The sequence below is a fragment of the Anthonomus grandis genome, chromosome 2 (assembly GCF_022605725.1).
Source record: "Anthonomus grandis grandis chromosome 2, icAntGran1.3, whole genome shotgun sequence".
NCBI lineage: Eukaryota > Metazoa > Arthropoda > Insecta > Coleoptera > Curculionidae > Anthonomus > Anthonomus grandis.
In genome coordinates, this window is record NC_065547.1 from 47,570,334 (window position 1) to 47,586,022 (window position 15,689).

Sequence of the window (15,689 nt, forward strand, 5' to 3'; positions counted from 1 at the left end):
GGGGAAATCTTTGGCGATACTCACGGACAGCCGCTAAAGAACTGCCATTACACAAACCATAAACAAAATGCATGTCAGCTAACTCTTGATTTGTAAATCTATCCATAATTTTTGAAAAATGAATCACAAAAAAGAATTAATTTACTTTGTCAAAGCAAATTTAAAAAATGTGAAATGTCAACAAAACGTTAAACAAAATTTAATAAATAAACTAATTGTCAACAAACACAGCCAACTATTATTTTACAAGATGTTATTTGTAGTTATTTTTTGAAATACCAATTCATGATTTATTAATAATTGATTTTTTCGAAAACGGAAGCTCCTATCGAAATTAGACAAGAGCACCTTTTTTATGTAAAAATGTTTTTTCTTCTCAATTCTAATACCAAAATTATCACGGAGTTGCTAGAAAAAAATTTTTAACAATTTAAACTTTACCGACAGTTTTTAATAAAACCAAGAGTAAATGTTGAAAATTTCAAAAGATTACAACTAGGCGTTCCGGATATATTAACAAAAAACTATCTTTAACATGATTCATAAAACACCCTGTAAATTAAAAACGATGCACTTTTGAACCATATTGTATATGGACTTTTTGTCTTATTTTTAGACAAAGATGCGGCTGGTAAAATATTGCGATGTAATTTCGGGACACCCTGTATATGAGATATTCTAAATATTTTTAGTGTCTAATTCTGATATATTCTTATTATTTTTTTGTTTAATTTCTTTCGAATTTTAATTGTTATATTAACCAAAATCCTGCATAACTTAAATGGATTTAGGACACGTTTTAATATATGTCACTTATTTAAACTGTATAGCCGAAATTTTCAGTTCTTGTGTATTTTTCTTCTCAAAACTAATACATTCTTTATAGTTTATTTAATTTTCATCATGTACAAATAATTTGTAAGGGTTATATTATGCAATTAAATTATAAAAATAAAAACTTTAAAAAGGCTCAAAAGAATATTAAATTTTTTTTTTTTAGTATTTATAAGAACCTACTTAAATTAATTTATTAATAAGCTATTTGTTCTAACGTGTTTTGTTTATTTTAGTAAAAGACCAAAAAAGGTGTTTCCTTTTTATTTATGCTATTGTTTATATACCTTATCAAATTAATATGAACTCCAGAACATCTAAAATTATAAGACTGGGTAAGAATTTTTAAAATTTTAAATTAAATAATTCCTTATTATTATTGATCTACCTTGGTTTTAACCATGGCTGTAACAGATTCCTCTTCGATGCCAAATTATATAGAGACTGAACCAGAGTATTCTGAAATATATTAATTACCTATACTCATACAAAGCCATAATTAAATTGTTACTTAATTAGTTGTATATTATACAATGATTTTTATGTTTACTATTCTAATTATATTAGGTACTTAGAAAACCTAATTTCTGTATATACCGTAAATCATTAAAGTTCCTATGTATGCTACGAATGTTGAAATGTAGAATGCATAAAATGCTGTTTTTTGAATTAATTATATTTTTAAGTCTACCACGTTCTATTTAATTGATGAACACAATTAGATTATTAAAACAATTATTTGTAATGTTATTTTATCTTAAATACAGTATTTCTTCTATCCAGCCCGGGTTTCTTTTATTTACTATACCCATATCGTCATGATAACACAGTTCTACTTAGCACTTAGAACTATTTTATTCTGACAATAATAGGCAAACAATAACAAAATTAATAAACAGGGTCTTTTAAGTGGTAGTTAGAATTATCTTAAATTACTGCAAAATTGTATTTTATGAGTAACGAATTTCTACCTTTTTTTTTTGGGCATTTAAAAGAAATATCACAAATGGAATATTTCGACATCTTATTTTATAAATATGTAGATCAAAATTCCAAAATGGCCAAAATGATTTTATATAATTTATAAACTTTAACAGTAAATTACTCAATTTGTTACTTGGCTCAGATACCATTATGTAATTCTAGCATGACGTTAATTTGTGCATTGCATTGAAAATGTCACATAGGACGAAATTGGTTGAAACAACGGAGTATATCATTTTCGAAAAAACTGTTAAAAGCGGCATTATATAGCTTAATAAAAATATATAAACCTATAAAACATATAAGGTTATGTGACAGGTTTAATAATATTAGTATAAACTTATACTTTTACAATGCGTATATTTTTTTTAAATATCTAAAAAATAATAGAGAAGCCAATAGAGTATTGTTTTTAGAAGTGTTTTTAATATTTATGGTAACCCCTAGTAGAAAATGCAAATATGAAAAACGCCCCTTTACATCTCTAATTCACATTTTCATTTCAAAACATCTGCCTAAGCCAGTATATATTTGTTCTTTGTTAACCTCAAGACAATATCAATCGTCACCTACATAATAAATTACTACAGTGACTTTTATAAGTATCAGGAATATATAAATTGTGTTAATCTTAACCTATACCAGAACTTCGTTTGACTAGGCCCTGTAAATTATTCGTTTCACTGGTGTTTTACTCTAATAAGAATGTCCTAACTAGTAGGTATATACACATATCTTATAAATACCCTTGGTTAGAAAAGCGTAGCAAAAATTAGTCGGTTTTGTGCTTAAGTACAAATAGGCACGTTTTTTGCATTTTTTTCTTCTAATATATTATTATTGTTAGTTGATTTGGATATGTTTTGAAAGGATAATTTTCAGCATACTTCTTAAAACTATCAAAAAACATGAAAATTTAGAAAAACCTGAAACTTTACTCCTGTTGATTGCCTCACTTTTCTCAAATATAAAAAAAAAAAATTATTCATTAATTAAATCACTCTGACCTTGTGCATTCCCAACCACCACAACATAACAATACCATTTTGTAATCGATGGATGTTAGTAAAACTCGTTGTCACTGGAATGACTGGAGCTTTGCCCTTTGTGCTCCCCCAGTGACGTTATTGTTTGCATGGAGAGCTTCAGGGCCAATTCCATGGCGCTTTGTTGGTCTAATGTGCCCCCTGATGCTAGAAAATCATTTATTAGTTTATTGATTAACGGTGTATTCATTATCATATACAGTGTGTGATAAAGATAGTGTGATAAAAACAGTGTGGATAAGGATGTCTATCATGGGGATCTCGGCAGCTATAGGAGATACGAGGTTCATTAAATTAGAGAAAAGTTGCGCATTTTAGAGCCTAACAATACGCCGCACACAGGCGAAAATCGGGGAAAAGCCGGCCATAAATAGTAGTAGTGCTGATATGAACCACAAACATATTTAATCATAAGAAAATGTTAAAACTAAGATAACACGTTTATTTTAAACATTTTTTTAAATCCCCCCCGCCCCCCTTGGGTTCATTTATTGCATTACATAGGCGCTGCGTAAGTACGCATTTCCTTAAAAAAATTTCAGAATGTTATTATTTCAACAATTTTTCAGTTAAGAGTTTAAAATTCATAATACGGAAAATTTTTGAAATAAAATTCAAAATGTTGAGACTTTTGATAATATAAAGTACCTGAGTTTAATAAAATTTCTTATTATAAATTACTAAATAAAGTTGTGATTTGTTTGTTTTTATGCTATTTAATTTTATAAGTAACCTTTGCTTTGTGTGTAAAAATAAGCAATTAAAATACATGTTAAGAGTAATATATTTAAGTATGTAAAGTATATACAGAGCTTACTTAACAATAACTTTGTAATAATAGTAAAGCCTAACCTATCTTAATAATAATTAAGATCAATCAATATCTTCACTATCACTTTCATCAGCAGAAATTGTTGGTTCGTCAAAAAATGCCAAAACTTCTAAAGGGTACTGTTTAAGCTTTTTAGCAGATGAGTTTTTCATATTGGAGATTAAAGGATCAGAAGATATTAAGAGATTACAAAATATATCTTCCATGTTTTGTTTTCTTGAAAACTTCCGTGCATGAAATTCTCTGAATCTTTTAATATCTTTATTTCTTGATTCCTGGGCTTCTTCGCCAAGTTGCCCAATTGGAACCAAAAAATATGATATTATATCAGAACTGTGCATTAAGATTTTATGCACGGAAGTTGGCATATTGTACCACGGATACAATTCTACAAATTTTCTGGCCGTATCATGACAGTAATCCTTAAAACTATCGATTTTAATATGTAAACCACTAGAAATTGTTAATAAAATTACTCTGAATCTAAATATCAAATCTTGATTAATGCCTGTAATTTCCGAAGCTTTAGCAGCATTCTCAAAAAAACGGCGAGCAGTGTTGCCGTCATTAGTACTTCCAAAACCAGGTTTTGGTCGGTCAACCAATAGTCCCATTTCTTTAAAAAATAAGTCTTGGATTCGTTTTTTGGCATTTGCAAGTTTTTCTTTGTTTTCCTGGCCTCGCGCTTGCCATTGCTTAAATTCCATCTTATAATATAGATGCAGCAAACACTCAAAAAAACGAATCCAAGCATGTAAAGATGACAAACCAAATTGAAATCTAGATTCGTCAGCAATTTTCTGTTTTAAAACCTTATCGATATTGTTAAAATCTTTGGATGTTAGATTACACAAATAGCATCTCTGAGTTGTATTTTCAGTAACAGCATTACACAATTTGCCATCTATCATTGTAAAGTATAAAATGTGTTTTAAAAATACATTGTTTCCTTGAATATCAAGCTTTATTGGTTGCAAATCTGAAATTTGTTGGTCAAAATATTGCTTTTCTCTCACTGATAACTCTGTTGTTTCATGCCTAAACTAAACTCTAAGAGGACTACAGAATCGTGTGGAGGAAGTTCTGGGTATTTTCCCAGATTACAAACTTATCTTTTGATTTCGGATCACCGTTAATGAGCTGAATTAGTACCATTGATGTTAAAAAGATATTAGCATCTGAAATATTGGACTCTGCAAACTGCTGTTTGTATTGACTCATCCCAGAACTCCCGTCACACCCCCATTTGCAAATTAAATTTAAATTATTATATTTTTCTTGGTTTAAAGAATTTAAAACTTCTTTTAGGGACTCAAATAACCTTAAAGATGTATGATCCAGCAAACTTTTAAGAGGCACTTCAGCAACATCCTTAGAAATGTTTAGGTTTTCTGGGTAGCACCTTTTTTTTGCGGCAGTTATTGACTCATAACACCGAACAATAACAAGACTAGAAGGTTCACTTAACGCTCCGCCTCTTCTAATGCCTATCTCACTCGAATATCGGACGCTACTCTTTTTAAGTCTCTCGAAGTCGCTCCCGGGCGAAATGCATATACCGGCTGTCTGATATAGCATATTTAAAGTAGTATAACAGTTGTCTCACAGAGCAGCTATTTGTAGGTAGAACTATATTGTGCTAGAACGTTATAGCGATTGTTTTGCGATTTGGTTTTATTAGGGATTTTATTAAGGATTCTGATAAAATGCCACGAATGTGTTGTGTTAATGGATGTTTGACTAGAGAAGGGACAGAAATATCATTGTTTCGGTGGCCCAGGAATGAACATAGGTAAGAATTTATAGAATCGTTTTAGTATAATCGTATAGTTTTGAATAATATTTTTTTAATAATATTATTAAAATGAGAGACAATAATAATAATTTTTTTCCATATTCATCAGTATAAAAGAAATTGTAAATGATATTTCTAGATGTCAACTTTGGAAGCAGGCTTTGGGATTTGTTAGTAATCATAGGTATACCAATATGACTCCGGTATACTTATGAAGAATGTAGTAATAAATTAAGAGTCTGCGAATTACATTTTCCCCAAGAAACCTTAATGCGTAATACCGTAAGAACAAATCTGCTGTATAACGCTGTCCCGTCAAAAAATTTATGGCAAAATAGCGGAGAAACTAGTAAGTGTGTTCATTTTTTATACAGATAAATTTACCTTGATTTATTTGATGAATTGTAACAATTTGTTATAAAACATTATTGTTAAGATAAAATAAGAAAATTAATATTTCAGGTGAGGCTAGAAGATTAAAAGAAACAAAAGCAACACAAACAAGTGTAGAACAAGTATTATTCTGCAATGAAACAGATTAAGATTACTGTTAATGTCGTTTTTCTTATTTTTTAGTTATATGTATGCATGTAATGTATAATATAATAATTTAGGATATGTTATAATTATGATCTTCAATCAATTAAACAGTTTAAAATATTTTCTTTTTTATTTAAATACCTACAACTAAAACAGAATGGGTCACAATAATATTAATTACATAGTTTGATTGTTTTGAAACACCCCGGTAAGTGAACCTTTATTTTGTTTTGATGGCTAAGCTAATTTGGCGCCGTTAACTGTCTGCATTACCCTCGTACAAGCCGACACAGCTGAACACTTGCGTGGTTTTTTTGCGATCGGCGGCTCGTATTTGAGAGCGCTACTTCAAACACCCGACCGAGGGTGGGACTTCTAGTCTTGTTATTGTTCGGTGCTCATAATTAGGATAAAGAGTTGACCTATGGCTTTTTGCCGATTTTCTTAATAAGATTGTATTGAAATTTTGTCAATTTAGCCTCTACAAAAAGCGATAAGGCTTCGTCCGCTGAAAATGGTATTTCACATTCTTTTTCAAGAGATTTTTTATATTTTGATGCACGGGTTGGTGATGAGAATGCAACATTTTTTAACACATCTGCTTCATCCAGTTTACCTTCGGACCTAAACTTCATTTGAGCAGCAAATGTTAGTTCTTTAGGGCTTCGATCTGCTCGCATCTGTTCAGTTCTTCTTCTTTTTGATCGGTCACTTAAATCTAAAAATCCAGTGAATGGCCTCCCTCTACTCGATAGAGTTGTATCCTGCATTTCGGCTGGTTGAGCTTCATTCATTTCAGAAGAAAATTCGAACTCAATATTTAACCAATCTCGATTTTTATTTTCAAATGCAGTTTTATTTCTTGATGCTGATGACCATTTTGTGTCATATTTCTCAATGAATTTATATATGACTTTTGAAGACTCTTCTGACAAGCGTTCAACTCGCATGGTAGAGGTCACTTTTCTGCCAAATAACGGCACTGCTCCATTCTTTTCTTGGACTGACAAATTCCTAACCAACTGACAAGTTGGCTTCTTTTAAACCAAGCAGATTTTGTTGCTGTCCCTGAAATAATAAGTAATTTTGTTAATTATTTTTCATAAGATTTTGCCATTTAAAATTGGTTGCCATATTGAATTTTAAACCCATATGGCGATTTTTTTATTTCTATATTAAATTTTCTATTAAATGATGTTTCATTTTATAAAAATTAATTTATTCTTCAAGTTAGTAGCAGAAAATTATTTCTTGCGTTTTGGACCTACAATAGCATTTTATACGAATTTGGACCCGGACTACAAATCTTTAAAAATATTTTTTCGTCAAGATCGCAAATTATCGCAGCAACTTAAGATTGGATCTTACAAAGGACTTATTAAGCAATAATTTAAAACTAATTTAAATTCGGGAAATTACGCGAAATCATACTTTTAGTTTAGCAGAAGATCAGAAATTTAAATTTAAAAAAAAAATTAACTGTTAACTTTTCAAAAAATCAGTAATAAAAAAAAGTAAAGAAATATTTTTAATTAATATAATTTTTAATATTCTACTTACCACTAGCAACAGGCTCCATTGCTGCTTTACAAAATTTTCACCCACACTTTGCCGAAAAACTAAATTTAAATTACTACTTTTTACAGGCGCTTTTGAATCACAATGAAATAGTCTCCACGAACATCAACTTTCAACAAAATATTTCTGCAAGTGACAAGACGAAAAACAAAAGGGTAATTGTTTATTATACCCAGGTAACTAGATAATTGAATTATACTCAGAATAGGCCTTAATTGGGAAGTTGGTATTTCCGATTTATGGCCGGCTTTTCCCCGAATTTCGCCTGTGTGCGCCGTCTAGAAAGTTTTAAAATTTTGAGTAGTTTCGGAGATATTCGAGAAAAACCGAAATTTGCCGATTTCGTTTTTATTTTTTTCTGGCGTTATTTAAAGAGATATGGAAAAACAAAAGACACTTTCACATGGCCACTTTTTGAGCTCTAAAAAATAACATTGCGAGATTTTTCGTACGACGTTTCGTTTCGAAGAAACCTTCATCAACTTAAATTTTTTATATGGCACGTAAAATAACTACACCCTGTATAAAATAGCATATTTTATTACGATTATAACGATACACAATATGTTCCCACAATATTTAAATGTTAAAAATTGGATTTTTATTAAATTTCAATGGTTTTGATGTCGGTGAAATGATGATGTTGAGAAAATGTCAAAATTAAATGTCAAAGTAGTTTTTATTATAACCATTATTTTTTATTCTTTTTATCTTAAGTGAAGTAAATAGTTTTAATTATTTGATAAGTTTAGTTGAAATTGTGTTTTTGAACTCTGTTTTTACGTCTTGTCGCTAGTTTTTTTTTAGGACGCTTTTTTACCTGAGGAAAAGTTTGATATGTTGAAATGTTATATCCTATGCTACAGCAACGCTGTTGAAGCTTTTTTTTATTTTTTCTCTCAACTCTTCTTTTTGATCCACAAAATCCAAATGCTTAAGGTCTTAATAAACCCTTAGTATGCCCAAGTAAATACGTTAAGGTAATAATTGTCCTTCTAAATTTCTCAAAAATACTGTGAATTTATTAATTGGTCAATAAAAGAAGACTATGAAGTAGAAGAAAGAGAAATCTCTGATAACATTAATTTGCTGCATTCAAAATCGATTTGCTAATATAAATTACTAAAATTTGACAAAAAAAAAAACGAAAACTGTATAAAGTTCTTAAGAAAGCAGACAAGTGGCATCAGATTTCCTGTTTCCTCTACGAAGCTCTAATAAAGAGTCAAAATCTCCTTCAAGTTGCAAATCGGACAATTTCTCTGGACTATCGCAATTTTCCGCATGATTTACTTCATTTTTATCAATCGAGGGACACTCTAAGAACTTGTCGTCAAACAGGGTCGTTCCAACTTCTAAATTGTCATTCCCGACTGTATTTTCACTTAGAGATTCTGAAAGAGCAACTTTCTCGGTGCTACTGATCACTAATTGAACATCGCTCAGCGTTTTTTCGCACTCCTTTAAAATTTCCGCTACTTCTCCCTGCATTCCTGTAATCTTTTCATCTTCTGCTTTTTCTTCATTACTTCCTTGATACTTCAGTTCAGTAGTACTAGGTTCATCGCAGTTTGGCTGAATAGTACTCAAACTATCCTCCAGTTGAGTCCATATATCAGACTCAAAGACGTCCCTCAGGCGAATATCTTCTTTGTCATCGTGTTTGCATATGTTGTTCTTGATTTTGCTGCAAACTTTTCTCTTTACGTTAGTGCTAGCTTCGTTTAACATTTTCGTCAATAAATTGCCCAGTTCTAGCTCTTGCTGATGACCAAAGAACGAGTAATCTTTTTTGGGTATTTTCTTCTTTTGTGAACAGTTAAAGCACATTTTTTGAAACCGCTGGCAATCCCTGCAGGACATAGTGTAATTTTTCTTAGGTCTACTTTGGATTATTTCGTTGATAGGCAGATGGAGCTCTTTATCAGCCTTGTGCAGTTTTTTTCCCCTTTCTGTTTTTACTTTCGGTTTTGCACCGGTGTTTTTGACGGGTTCCTCTTTAATAAAACAATTAGAGTCCATGTCGATTTTAATATTCCGGCGAATTTTGGATGCGGATTGTTTGGGTGGTATAAACGCGTTTTCTAGTTCGAATAGGTCTGGATCAGTAACAAGTACTATTGAAGTCTGTGTTTCGGTGGACTTGTAGGACTTTCTTAGGGGACTGGAGGCTGGGAGGTACAAAAGGAGTTGGTCAAGTTTACGAGGTTCTCCTGTTTAAGGATTAGTAAGGATCAGTAAGGAAATATAATAATATGTTATACAGGATCACCCATCTACAACTGTCCAGATATATGACTCGATCAATTTTTAATATAAATTTATACATGGGGTATATACAGGGTGTTTTAAATGCGACCCTCAACATAGAGATCTTGGAATCTATAAGAGAGTTCAATTGGGGCAAAGTTGAGAATTTTTGCGTTTAATAATATGCCGTTTAAAAAATCCGAAATTTTGAAAAAAAAAAAGATTTTAAAATAATTTGCACTTTTGCGTTGCTACATTTTTTCGTGCTACATGATGGATGGTGATTTTAGACTTTTAATACGACGTTTCGTCTTTTGCCAATCATCATCGACGTTATTTTTTCTTATAGGCGATATATTTGGTTTTTGCATTTTTAAAATCTATGCAAAATTTCCTTTTTAATTGTGTATCACAATTAATATCTTTTTATTTTTAAAAACCTGAATTGACCTAACTGACAAAACAATCTCTAAACTGTCATAAATATCATATATTTTAAACATATGTATGTTTTGTTAGTATAATCTGACAAGTTATTTTACTAATTATTTAAGCAATTATGGTTTTTACGATTGCAGAAAAGCAAGATATGATTAAAATTTATTATAAATGTAATATGAACCGATGAAAGGACGTTTACAAACTGTGGCATTTTTAACAGAAATATTAAACACATTTGGAGCCAAAATAGTCCCCGAAAATTATTATTATTTAAAAAAATTGATCTTTTAATTTTAATGTCTTAAACTAAGTTTTTCTTTTCAGTATCAAGTCTAAATTTTCCGAGCATTCTTATATTATTCCAGGAATTTGGAATTAAATCTTAATTTATTCCAGGACTTTGGGTCTATTGGAAAACGTGATCCGAGTATTTCAAATAATTCTTCTTTAAATTTTAATATTCAGGATAAGTTTTCGTTTTCAATTTTTTAATTTCAGAATTTTTGAATTTTGTGAAATTTTCCCGATGTTTTGTCAATTTTTAATACTTTTCGGGGCATTTGGAATCATTTTCCACGTGTTCCAAGTATTTCAACTAATTTTTCTTTTAATATTTGTTAGATGCAAAAGATAGTATCAAAGACGATAACTGCTGTTGATGGCAAATCTATCGAGGCCAGTCACGTAAGCGGTCCCAAAATGCTGAATAGGCCGCCAGACGCCGGGATATGTTTGTTGATTTTTTGGGGCGTAATATGGTTCAGTCATTTACATACGGCATACGGTCGTTCTTTGATATTTGCCTTTAGTACGCCTGTAATTCTTTTTATAAAATTTGATTTAAGTAAAGTGTGTTAAAACTAATTTTTGTGTTTTTCTTTTAAAACAAAGTAAAATCTACCAAAATAAATCATATTTAATTTTTCAAGTTTTTTAAATAATTCATCTTTTAATTTTAATGTTCTAAATAATTTTTTTGTTTTCAATTTTTAATTCCAGAATTTTTGGTTTAGTATTTGGTAAGGTTTAGCATTTTCCAGATTTTTTGAGCATTTTTATGATATTCCAGGCATTTGGATTAAACCTTGTTTTATTCCAGGACTTTGAGCCAATTGGAAAACGCGATCCAAGTATTTCCAATAATTTTTCTTTAATGTTTTAAATAATTTAAATTTAAATAATTTTAAATATTTTAATGTTTTAAATAATTTTTTCTTTTCAGTATTTGAAGTCAGAATGTTAAAATTTTCGAAATAAATTTTAAAATTTACCGAGCATTCTTATATTATTCCAGGAATTTGGAATCAAATCTTGTTTTATTTTTGGATTTTAAGGTCATTTTCCATGTGTTTCAAGTATTCCAAATCATTTTAATGTTTTAGGAAGAGTTTTCGTTTCCAATTTTAAATTCCAGAAATTCTGAAATTTCAAAAAAAAATTGGAATTTTCCAGATTTTTCGAACATTTTAACAATATTTAAGGTCTTTGGAATAAAATATAATTTTATTTCTAGACCTTAGGATTATTTTTCACGTCTTCCAAGTATTTTAAATAATTTATCTATTAATGTTGAGTATTTTTATGATATTCCAGGCATTTGGATTAAACCTTGTTTTATTCATTTGAATTTTATAATTTCACTTGTTTTATTTATTTATTTAGTTTTACAATTCTGCTCGTACTTTGTTTTATTTTAGTATTTTATTTTAGACTCGTGTTTTATTTATACTTTTTCTGTAAGTTTTATTTGTACATACTTTGTTTTATCATTCGTTTTACCTTTATTTATGTAATTGTAGTTTGTACGTGTATTTATTTTATTTTTATTTTACAATTTTAACTCATATTTTGTTTTATTTTTGCTATTTTATTTTAGGCTTAAATTTTATTTAGAAATTTTCTGTATGTGAGACTTTTTGTATTTTTTGTATATGTATGCCATTTTGTACAAGCACACACTTTTTTTTTAAATTTTTTTTCAAATTATTTGCAATTTTTTTTATTTTTATTGATTTAAATTTTTAAGTTTTTTTTTTTAAATATGTATTATACTCGTATTATCTATATATTATGTATTACCTTTGTAGCTAAAGCTAAATAAATACATTATTATTATTATTATTATTATTATTATTATTATTCCAGAACTTTGAGTCAATTGGAAAACGTGATCCAAGTACTTCAAATAATTTTTCTTTAAATTTTATTGTTAAGGACAAGTTTTTGTTTTTAATTTCAGAATTTTTGAATTTTTTAAAATAATTTTTGAAATTTTCCAGATGTTTTTTCAATTTTTATAATTTTCGAGGTATTTTTGAAATAAAATCTAGTTTTATTCCAGAACTTTGGAATCATTTTCCACGTTGTTTTTAATGTTTTAAAATAAATTTTTCTTTTCAGTATTTGAAGTCAGAATTTTAACATTTTCCGAGCATTCTTATATTATTCCAGGAATTTGGAATCAAATCTTATTTATTTCTGGATTTTAAGGTCATTTTCCATGTGTTTCAAGTATTCCAAATCATTTTAATTTTAATGTGTTAGGAAGAGTTTTCGTTTCCAATTTTGAATTCCAGACATTTTGAAATTTAAAAAAAATTGAATTTTGCAGATTTTTCGAACATCTTTACAATATTCCAGGCATTTGGAATAAAATATAATTTTATTTCTAGACCTTAGGGTTATTTTTCACGTCTTCCAAGTATTTTAAACAACTTTTTCTTTTAATTTTAATGTTCTAAATTATTTTTTGTTTTTAATTTCTAATTCGAGAATTTTTGGAAGTTTTAGTATTTTCCAGATTTTCTGAGAATTTTTATGATATTTCAAGACTTTGGGTCAATTGGAAAACGTGATCCAAGTATTTGAAATAAATTTTCTTTAAATTTTATTGTTAAGGATAAGTTTTTGTTTTCAATTTTTAATTTAAGAATTTTCGATTTTTTGAAAATAATTTTTGATATTTCCCGGATTTTTTTCAATTTTTATAATCGAGGAATTTGGAATCCAATCCTGCTTTATTCCAGTCAATTGGAAAACGTGATCCAAGTATTTCAAATAATTTTTCTTTAAATTTTAATGTTTAAAATAAGTTTTTGTTTTGAATTTTTAATTTCAGAATTTTTTATTTTTTTTCAATTTTCCAGATTTTTTTTCAATTTTTATAATTTTCGAGGCTTTAGAAATAAAGTCTAGTTTTATTCCAGGACTTGGGAATAATTTTGCACGTCTTCCAAGTATTTCAAAAAAATTTTTCTTTTAATATTAATGTTTTAGGAAAAGTTTTAGTTCCCAATTTTAAATTCCAAAAACTTTGAACTTGAAAAAAAAATGAATTTTCCAGATTTTTCGAACATCTTTACAATATTCCAGGCATTTGGAATAAAATATAATTTTATTTCTAGACCTTAGGGTTATTTTTCACGTCTTCCAAGTATTTTAAATAATTTATCTTTTAATTTTAATGTTCTAAATTATTTTTTTTGTTTTCAATCTCTAATTCCACAATTTTTGAAAGTTTTTTTGGTTTTTTCAGTATTTTTATGAGACACCAGGCGTTTGGATTAAACATTATTTTATTTCAGGACTTTGGGTCAATTGGAAAACATGATCTAAGTATTTCAAAGAATTTTTCTTTAAATTTTAATGTTTAGGATAAGTTTTTGTTTTCAATTTTTGATCTCAGAATTTTAGAATTTTTTAAAATAATGTTTGAAGATTTTTCGAACATTCTTACAATATTCCGGGCATTTGGAATAAAATATTATTTTATTTCTAAACCTTAGGGTAATTTTCCACGTCTTCCAAGTATTTTAAATAATTTATCTTTTCATTTTAATACTCTAAATTATTTTTTTTGTTTCCAATTTCTAATTTCAGACTTTTTGGAAGTTTTAGCATTTTCCAGATTTTTTGAGTATTTTTATGATATTCCAGGCATTTGGATTAAACCTTGTTTTATTCCAGGACTTTGAGCCAATTGGAAAACGTGATCCAAGTATTTCAAATAATTTTTCTTTAAATTTTAATGTTCAGGATGAGTTTTAGTTTTCAATTTTTAATTTCAGAATTTTCGAATTTTTTAAAATAGTTTTTGAAATTTTCCAGATGCTTTTTTAATTTTTATAATTTTCGAGGTATTTAAAATATAATCTAGTTTTATTCCAGGAATCAAATCTTGTTATATTTCTGGATTTTAAGGTCATTTTCCATGTGTTTCAAGTATTCCAAATCATTTTAATTTTAATGTGTTAGGAAGAGTTTTCGTTTCTAATTTTAAATTCCAGACATTTTAAAATTTAGAAAAAAAATTAATTTTCCAGTTATTTCGAACATCTTTACAATATTCCAGGCCTTTGGAATAAAATATAATTTTATTTCTAGACCTTAGGGTTATTTTTCACGACTTCCAAGTATTTGAAATAATTTATCTATTAATGTTCTAAATTATTTTCTTGTTTTCAATTTCTAAGTCCACAATTTTTGGCAAGTTTTAGCATTTTCCAGACTATTTGAGTATTTTTATGATATTCCAGGCATTTGGATTAAGCCTTGTTTTATTCCAGGACTTTGGATCAATTAGAAAATGCGATCGAAATATTTCAAATAATTTTTCTTTAAATTTTGTTGTTTAGGATAAGTTTTTGTTTTTAATTTCAGAATTTTTTAAAATAATTTTTTAAATTTTCCAGATGTTTTTTCAATTTTTATAATTTTCGAGGAATTTGAAATAAAATCTAGTTTCATTCCAAGACTTTGGAATTATTTTGCACGTCTTCGAGGTATTTCAAATCATTTTTCTTTTAAATTTAATGTTTCAAAATATTTTTTTTTTAGTTTAAGTTTTTAGTATTTTTAGTAAGTCAGAAATTCAAAATTTTTGGAGCATTCTTATATTATTCCAGGACTTTGGAATCAAATCTAGTTATATTTCTGAATTTTAAGGTCATTTTCCATGTGTTTCAAGTATTCCAAATCATTTTAATTTTAACGTGTTAGGAAGAGTTTTCGTTTCCAATTTTGAATTCCAGATATTTTGAAATCTAGAAAAAAATTGAATTTTCCAGATTTCAACATCTTTATAATATTCCAGGCATTTGGAATAAAATATAATTTTAAACATTATTTTATTTCAGGACTTTGGGTCAATTGGAAAACATGATCTAAGTATTTCAAAGAATTTTTCTTTAAATTTTAATGTTTAGGATGAGTTTTAGTTTTCAATTTTTGATCTCAGAATTTTCGAATTTTTTAAAATAATGTTTGAAATTTTTAGATGTTTTTTCACTTTTTATAATTTTCGAGGCTTTAGGAATAAAGTCTAGTTTTATTCCAGTACTTTGGAATCATTTTGCAGGCCTTCCAAGCATTTCAAATAATTTTTTTTTAA

The 15,689-nt window shown here is 28.2% G+C and overlaps 1 protein-coding gene across 2 annotated transcripts in view; it reads right to left on the reverse strand.

Moving 5' to 3' along the window:
• Positions 1-605: 605 nt before the first annotated feature.
• Positions 606-15,689, reverse strand: part of LOC126747158 (serine/threonine-protein phosphatase 6 regulatory ankyrin repeat subunit A-like) — an 80,242-nt gene continuing 65,158 nt past the window's right edge. Inside the window, exon 20 of one of the 2 annotated variants that reach the window (XM_050455667.1) lies at positions 606-3,011. In XM_050455667.1, coding sequence (XP_050311624.1) covers positions 2,881-3,011 — 131 coding nt within the window. In that variant the 3' untranslated portion in view covers positions 606-2,880. Of the gene's footprint in view, positions 3,012-8,133; positions 9,823-15,689 lie in introns of those variants that run through there. The other variant, XM_050455662.1, reaches the window with a different exon arrangement.